Here is an 8,849-nt window from a genome sequence, read left to right as displayed (position 1 = left end):
GCCAATTCATTGATATAATTTCTTCATTATTTAAGCAAATATACGAATATTTGGAAACTTGTCATGATCTTAAATAACGATGAATAATTTATTATTGTAAAAATGCTACTTTTGGATTGTTTAATATTTATCCTGACAGATATAGCCGAAAATAAATCCACCAATCATTATCACCATTACATACAGCCAGCCTTCCTTCAAGTATTGCCAGGTAAAATTGCGAGCACGAGACCCAGGGTGGGGGTTCGTGCATCTTAGGCTGACTGTACATGCAGAAGACAGATTTGTAAGACCAGTACAAAAGGCTTTATGGTCAACACCTTTGTTCAGGGATAAAGGTAAAGCAGTTTGTACAATCATAGTGCTGTTGACAAAATTATTTTATGTTCGATAGGACTGTACTTGACAGATATTTGCCAATTAATCGAGCTATTGACAAAAACAATAAACTTCCACGCATTTTATGGAGGATTCATTCTGTATCAAGCAAACATTTGGGAGAAGGTAAATAATATGGTTTAATTTTATTTATTTTTTTAATCAACTACAAAACTTAAGACAGGTCGACCCAGTCATTCTACAAACGAGGGGCACACTTACACAAAGGACACCAAATTCAGAGCTGAAAGAGCACTTCAGCACATTATATTGTATATGTATTGGCCGAGCTGTAATACATTTCTGCTGCCCAAACAAATTGAATTCCAGAAAAAATGTATGTACTGTACACAAGATTTGGAATTCTCATGCACTATAAGTCACAGATCTATTACTTTTTAGTTGATGGTAGATCCAGCGAACAATAAGGTTGAGGGAAGAGGGACATATACCTGTACTGTACTAATGGACACTGAGGGAGGGGAAAATTCTTTGAAAGTTGTAATAGTCTTAATGGTGCATTTTGATCATGGTCGTTGTCCTGTATTGTAGTATTTCCTCTATTATGTTTTAATTTTGCTAAAACATCTCCGAGAATTGACTATTTTTATGGATGAAATACACCCAAACAAAGATGCTGATTAAGGCAAAATGAGATAGGTGGTGGGGGAGTGAGGAGGGCTGCAGTGGGCAGGACAGATGGTGGGGGGTGAGAGGGGATGCGAATCCCTAAGCTTGAAGACAAAAGATTGATACAATTAATTATTCATTGTGAAACAGTAATGAAATTGGACTGATATACATTTAATGACTAGAGCTTCAGAAGTAATATAAATGAAGCTATATGGTTACGAATTACTTAGCCTGTACTGACAACTAAGATCAAAGTAAAACACTTTAGAATCTGAACAATATTTTAAAGCAACCTCCACTATTAGATTATTACGAGTCGAGCAAACTGTGCAGTTCTGAGATATAAGAGAGCGCCATCTGTAGAGTGTCATGTTTGGAGAGTTTGTGGCTGGTGGACGGTAAAGTAGCACGAAGACGGTCGAATGCCACGTTGAGATTGGTCATCCTTTTGCGTTCACGGGCATTGGCAGCCTGACGCCGACGGCGGTGTTGGGGGTTCTCTGCTAACAAAGGTTCGTAGCTGTTACCACGGCGAAAGATGCGCCTCGCTGAAGCACTTGGATGAATCGTTATTTTTTGCAGCTTACTAGCGTCGTTGACAGGTGGTGTTTGACATAATGCCAATGTGGAAGTGTCATGAAGGCCCTGAAAAGAAATTTCTGGCACTGCTTGCGTGAGCACTTCTTCAGTTTTAACATTCTTCAAAGCAGCATACGGCCTTCTGAGAACAGCTTGTTTTTCATTTGACGCAAATTGAGTCGTTGCCGAGTGGACATCCTGGTGATGCGGTGAGGAGAAAGAATTGCTGTCCGTCGCCATGGTGAAGTTGGGAGGCTCACTTGCATTATATGGGACTGTAGTCGGCCAGGGTGCTCCACCCTCAACGTTGCACATCACTCTCTCACTCATCAAGCTCATGGCATCTCCGGCAGTCCGCCACGACGGCGGTAGGGGATATTCCACCATCCAAGCCTTCGTCAGGATGTGATGAAGTAAGTTTAATTGCTGCTTGTAGTTACCAAGAGTCTGAGTATCCAATTCTTGCATTAATAATCTTTTTTACTCCAAATTTCCTCCAACTTCACGAGCTTTAGCTTGGGAAATGACGAGGTCAGGTGCGGAGACACGAGCCTGGCGGTGGGTCAGGTCAAACTGAGAGCTTCCGTCGCGGTCACTGCTTATATAGAGATTTTGATCCTCGGACAATTAGAGGTCATTGGTGGCCTATTAGGAAAGCGAGTGATTGGCTGTGGATAAAGACCAGGTGGTTCAGCCACTTGTGAATGTTTGGATATTTTGTGAAGGTGTTATCACCCTGTCCTCCCTCAGCTGGAGTGATCGTGATCTTACCTAAGTGACCGTTGTGGGAATGTTAAGGATCATAACTGTATAAAAATGCTATATTTCTGTTACTGGTTATGCATTTCTTAGATATCACATTTTACTCAATAACCTTATTGCATGAATCACGAATGCAAGCATGAATTCAGCATACTTCCCTGTTGGGCGCTGTAAACGCCCTTTCGCCTTGCACACTGCACAGGATGAAAGGGGGTGCCCAATAAACTAGCCCCCTCGCCAGGCAAATCTGAATGATTATTCAACCTGTTTTTATTTTACTATTTTCAATAATTAGTAAGTCAATTATGTGTATTCTTGCATTGAGAATGATTATAATATTAACCTTAAAAAAAGATGATTCAACAATTTACCTTTCAGTTTAAGAAATACTATCTTGACGAACACTGCGGATGGGTCAGATAAATAAGCAAAAAAAAATATATTCTCTGCATAATAACCCCTAAATAAACTAATTTGTAGACAAATATATACATTGTGACTTTTGTTCTGTGACTTTTTCCTTACATCCGTGTTGCGTCACTTACTTATTTACTGTAGTTGTTTACACTCTTTGTCTCTGCTCCAAGGAGGATCCCCTCACCTCTACCATCCCGTCGCCCCGTGGAAGAGCCTCCCTACAGGAGAGTATTAACCACATCATTAGTCATTAATTGAAGTATTTGTCTCCCTACATGACGTGTTACCCTAAAAATCCACCACGGGACCATCGCCGGTGTTCACAAACTCCACCGGCCCCAGGGGACCAACTCGGAACCTCAGGTCATCGTACATGTAAATGCTTAAAGTGTACTGCGTGTAGCAAGGTGAATGGTGTACAGTCAAGTAACTGTTCTGATGTACCTGGATTGTGGTTTACCTGTGTTGCTATGCACCTATGTTGTGATGTACCTGTGTTGTGATGTACCTGTGCTGTAGTGTACCTGTGTTGTAGTGTACCTGTGTTGTAGTGTACCTGGGTTGTGGTGTACCTATGTTGTGATGTACCTATGTTGTGATGTACCTGTGTTGTGATGTACCTGTGCTGTAGTGTACCTGTGTTGTAGTGTACCTGTGTTGTAGTGTACCTGGGTTGTGGTGTACCTATGTTGTGATGTACCCATGCTTGTGGTGTACCTATGTTGTGATGTACCTGTGTTGTAGTGTACCTATGTTGTAGTGTACCTATGTTGTGGTGTACCTATGTTGTGATGTACCTGTGTTGTAGTGTACCTATGTTGTAGTGTACCTGTGTTGTAGTGTACCTATGTTGTGATGTACCTGTGTTGTAGTGTACCTATGTTGTAGTGTACCTATGTTGTGATGTACCTATGTTGTGATGTACCTGTGTTGTAGTGTACCTGTGTTGTAGTGTACCTGTGTTGTAGTGTACCTGTGTTGTAGTGTATCTGTGTGTTGTAGTGTACCTATGTTGTGATGTACCTGTGTTGTAGTGTACCTGTGTTGTAGTGTATCTGTGTTGTAGTGTACCTATGTTGTGATGTACCTGTGTTGTAGTGTACCTGTGTTGTAGTGTACCTGTGTTGTAGTGTACCTGTGTTGTAGTGTATCTGTGTTGTAGTGTACCTATGTTGTGATGTACCTGTGTTGTAGTGTACCTGTGTTGTAGTGTATCTGTGTTGTAGTGTACCTATGTTGTGATGTACCTGTGTTGTAGTGTACCTGGGTTGTGGTGTACCTATGTTGTGATGTACCTGTGTTGTAGTGTACCTATGTTGTAGTGTACCTATATTTGTGAATGTACCTATGTTGTAGTATACCTGTGTTGTAGTGTACCTATGTTGTGAGTGTACCTGTATGTTGTGAATATTACCTATGTTGTGATGTACCTGTGTTGAGTATTGCCTATGTTGTAGATGTACCTATATTTGTGATATACCCTATATTTGTGATGTACCTGTGTTGTAATTATTACCTGTGTTGTAGTGTACCTGTGTTGTAGTGTACCTGTGTTGTAGTGTACCTATGTTGTGGTGTACCTATGTTGTGATGTACCTATGTTGTAGTGTACCTGTGTTGTAGTGTACCTGTGTTGTAGTGTACCTATGTTGTGGTGTACCTATGTTGTGGTGTACCTATGTTGTAGTGTACCTGTGTTGTAGTGTACCTGTGTTGTAGTGTACCTATGTTGTGGTGTACCTATGTTGTGATGTACCTGTGTTGTGATGTACCTGTGTTGTAGTGTACCTGTGTTGTAGTGTTACCTATGTTGTAGTGCTACCTATGTTGTGATGTACCTGTGTTGTGATGTATACCTGTGTTGTAGTGTACATATGTTTGTGTGTGTACCTGTGTTGTGAGTGTACCTGTGTTGTAATGTACCTGTGTTGTGATGTGAGTGTACCTGTGTTTGTGATGTAGTGTGCCTGTGTTGTGGTGTACCTGTGTTTAGTGTACCTGTGTTGTGGTGTGTACCTGTGTTGTAGTGTACCTGTGTTGTGGAGTAGCCCACCTGTGTTGTAGTGTACCTGTGTTGTGGTGTACCTGTGTTGTGTGTACCTGTGTTGCAGTGTACCTGTGTTGTGGTGTACCTGTGTGTTGTGGTGTACATAACCTTTGTAGTGTATCTGTGTTTTAGTGTACCTGTGTTGTAGTGTACCTGTGTTGTGGGGTGTACCTGTGTTGTAGTGTACCTGTGTTTGTGAAGTGGCCTACCTGTTTGTAGTGTACCTGTGTTGTAGTGTACCTGTGTTGTAGTGTACCTGTGTTGTAGTGTACCTGTGTTGTAGTGTTACCTGTGTTGTAGTGTACCTGTGTTGTGGTGTACCTGTTGTAGTGTACCTGTGTTTTAGTGTACCTGTGTTGTAGTGTACCTGTGTTGTAGTGTACCTGTGTTTTAGTGTACCTGTGTTTTAGTGTACCTGTGTTGCAGTGTACCTGTGTTTTAGTGTACCTGTGTTGTAGTGTACCTGTGTTTTAGTGTGCCTGTGTTGTGGTGTACCTGTGTTTTAGTGTACCTGTGTTGTGATGTACCTGTGTCGTAGTGTACCTGTGTTTTAGTGTACCTTTGTTGTAGTGTACCTGTGTTGTAGTGTACCTGTGTTGTGATGTACCTGTGTTTTGAGTGTACCTGCGTTGTGGTATACCTGTGTTGCGATATTACCTGTGTTGTAGTGTACCTGTGTTGCCAGTGTACCTGTGCCTGTGTTGTGGTGTACCTGTGTTTTAGTGTACCTGTGTTGTGATGTACCTGTGTTTTAGTGTACCTGTGTTTTAGTGTACCTGTGTTGTAGTGTACCTGTGTTTTAGTGTGCCTGTGTTGTGGTGTACCTGTGTTTTAGTGTACCTGTGTTGTGGTGTACCTGTGTTGTGTACCTGTGTTTTGTGTGTACCTGTGTTTTAGTGTACCTGTGTTGTAGTGTACCTGTGTTTTAGTGTGCCTGTGTTGTGGTGTACCTGTGTTTTAGTGTACCTGTGTTGTGGTGTACCTGTGTTGCAGTGTACCTGTGTTTTAGTGTACCTGTGTTGTAGTGTACCTGTGTTTTAGTGTGCCTGTGTTGTGGTGTACCTGTGTTGTGGTGTACCTGTGTTGTAATGTACCTGTGTTGTGGTGTACCTGTGTTGTAATGTACCTGTGTTTTAGTGTACCTGTGATGTACCTGTGTTGTGGTGTACCTGTTGTAATGTACCTGTGTTGTGGTGTACCTGTGTTGTAATGTACCTGCGTTGTGGTGTACCTGTGTTGTGATGTGCAGTCCTCTTCGCTAGTGCGTTTACAGAGGATCGTCTTATAAACATTTAAAATAATCAGTATCTTTGAGATATTTGTTTTAAAATTGTTTTAATTTGATTCCATAATATGTTTACTACTACAAAGATAGCGCTGCCACACTGCACAAAATCTGACGAGCCCTTGTAAACGCACTAGTGAAGGAGATTGTTCCTGCGTTGTGGTGTATCGTAGGCAAGCACTAGCTCCTGATTCCTAAATGTAACTGAACCTCCTCCAGTGCTGGTCATGTCTGGTCTTGAAAGAGCTCACACTCGGTGCCGTCACAACACTTTCTGGTAGATTGTTCCAAGAGTTCACAACTCTCATCCCGAAAAAGTTTGCCCTCGCAGTTTTCTGGACTTGCGGCTTCTTCAAGCTTGAGCTGTGACCCCTTATGGGGAGAGCGTCCGCCAGCTCCAGGTATGGACGCTCGACTGAGTAGTGCCCTTTGAGATGTTTATACAACTCAATTAGATCCCCGCTTGCCCGTTTGAAGTATAATCTAGGCAGTTGCAGGCGCTCTAATCTCTCTGGGTAGCAAAGGTACCGAAGTGCAGGCACCAGTCTGGTGGCCCTCATTTGGACATTTTCAATGAACTAACTGTCCCGAGCATATCTCGGGGACCCGGACTTGGCGGGGTGGCAGTACTCCAGGCGGGGAAGCATCTCACTCCTGGAGATAGTTACGAGGGACGGGTCTAGATACCTGAGCGACCTAATAATTTAGTTGCTTGTGTCACCTTCTTCTCACAATGGCCATGAACCAAATTACTGTGAAATAGGTTAGTTTTCTTTAGTTTTATTTGTGTTGTATATTAGTTAGAATAACAGTGAATCCTTCTTATTTGCCGGAAAACTTTTTAGAAAAACACTATTATAATAAATTTTAAACATCCAAACGTGATGCAGCTTGGTGACAACTCCACCTCCCGGGTAGCCGCCGGAAGCTAATGCCCGCCAATCCTCTTACCACAGTCGAGGCGCCTTAATTTCTGTTTACATCTTGAGTAGCGGCTTAGGCGTATTACCAGCGGGGGACATTTTAACTACTCACCCGTCTACAGGGGTACCCATTACCCACCTCATATTGCAGATGTCAACAGTTAACCTTGGTCCATCACTCATGTCATCAACTTTATCTTTATCAGGTCACGGATTTTTTTACTTTTCATATTAGTTAGGGTGAGTGAGACAACGCGTAAGACTGGGAGGAACGTGAGGTGGGGTGGGTCAATACTTACTTCCCCTACTGACCCTCTAGGAGATCAAGGATCCCCTCCCCCCATCTTTGTTCTCTTCCCTGGCGTGAGGTCGTCTTCCTCAAATTTCATCCACATGTTTGTTAGATCCATGTTGCTGATGTCAACTTGACCCTCAGCCTCTCATACACAGGCGGGCACGTGCAGCAGCTTACACACATAAACGCCACGGACGTGACACACACAAAACAACAAAAAGAAGCATAATACAGGGACATGCATGTGTACATGTACGTAAACACAATGACAGTTCATAAGTGTAGGAGCATACGCAGGAATATGCGTATATGCACTTACTGTACATACACCTCGCCCACTTGTGTTGTAGTTTCCAAGATTATACACAGGATGTCCAGAAATTATCTGACCCATTTTTAAACTTAATAGCCCAAAAATTATTATACATAGAACACTGTACATGTGGAAGTTTACTAAGACAAGAAAACACCTATGAGCGCACTGAGTTATAAAATGGGAGAAATAGATTATGGACACAATGTTAATGAGTTTCATCTTCATATGCTACAGGACTTTAGAAACTTTTACAAGTACAAGTCACATAAGTATGATGAACGCAGGCAAAGAGATATAAGAGGAAAAATATTGAAGCAATATGCATACTAGAAATTAATTTGTTTGGCACGACAGAGCAATCCATAAACGTAAGAATGATATAACGCTGAAAATTTATCCTCCAAATAATGGGTGATTAATGGTCTTCCCGATTTTATATAATTTGCGATGCGAGTACGTAAAACATACAGCCCTCTATATTTATAGTAGTATCCTTTGTACACCTGAAAATTCTAAACCCCAACTTATTTCACATTAAGATCAACCAAGCTAACGCTAACTTAACCTAATCCAACTTTATCTCCTCAAATAGCGATAATCTTTAGGTGAAACATGCGCACAGTACTTGCCAACAGTGCTTAAGAGACGTGACTGACCGCCCAAGCGGCTAACGAGCAGATCAATGGCGACGAAGATAAAGGTAAAAAGTAAATACTGTACAGAAATAAGCTGGGATGGAGATTCACCAGGTGACCCTATAATTATTTTACGTGTTCAATAATGAATGACGTCACTCGCTTATGTACTTCATCACTTTCCCATATTGATGTACTGTAACTCCTCCAATAATAATCGCTGTAAGTGAGTAAGACATTAACAATTCGTTCCGAGAGTCTGTGTTAGGGTTGTTGAAGCAGTTAACTCGACCTGGTCACTCTCTGACCCAACCCACGATGACAGGTCACCTCCTTATTAGGGGGTCTGGCCTGGGTGACTCCTCTCTTTATATTATCAAGCCTCGCATGGTTAAGATGAAAATGAGATTCCGTTTCTTTCTTTTTTAATGGTGGATATGACACCGAGGTAGATTATGGCGATGGGAAAATTAACGTAAGAAAGGGAAGAGAGGAGAAAACTCGGAAATCAGAATAAGAACTTAAGAGGTGGAATATCTGCAGCACCAAAGTGATCAGGAAACAGGCAAAAGAACGACT

At 41.9% G+C, this 8,849-nt stretch overlaps 1 protein-coding gene across 1 annotated transcript; it reads right to left on the bottom strand.

The window, feature by feature from the left end:
* Nucleotides 1-1,320: 1,320 nt before the first annotated feature.
* On the bottom strand, nucleotides 1,321-1,830 carry LOC121861360 (neurogenin-3-like). Its single transcript, XM_042359008.1, has one exon. The coding sequence runs from the start codon at nucleotides 1,828-1,830 to the stop codon at nucleotides 1,321-1,323; it is 510 nt and encodes a 169-aa protein (XP_042214942.1).
* Nucleotides 1,831-8,849: the final 7,019 nt, after the last annotated feature.

The sequence above is a fragment of the Homarus americanus genome, unplaced genomic scaffold (assembly GCF_018991925.1).
Source record: "Homarus americanus isolate GMGI-L3 unplaced genomic scaffold, GMGI_Hamer_2.0 scaffold24260, whole genome shotgun sequence".
In the NCBI taxonomy this organism is placed as follows: Eukaryota; Metazoa; Arthropoda; class Malacostraca; order Decapoda; family Nephropidae; genus Homarus; species Homarus americanus.
The sequence above is the reverse complement of the archived record's forward strand: the minus strand, read 5'-3'. Positions and strand labels throughout refer to the sequence as shown.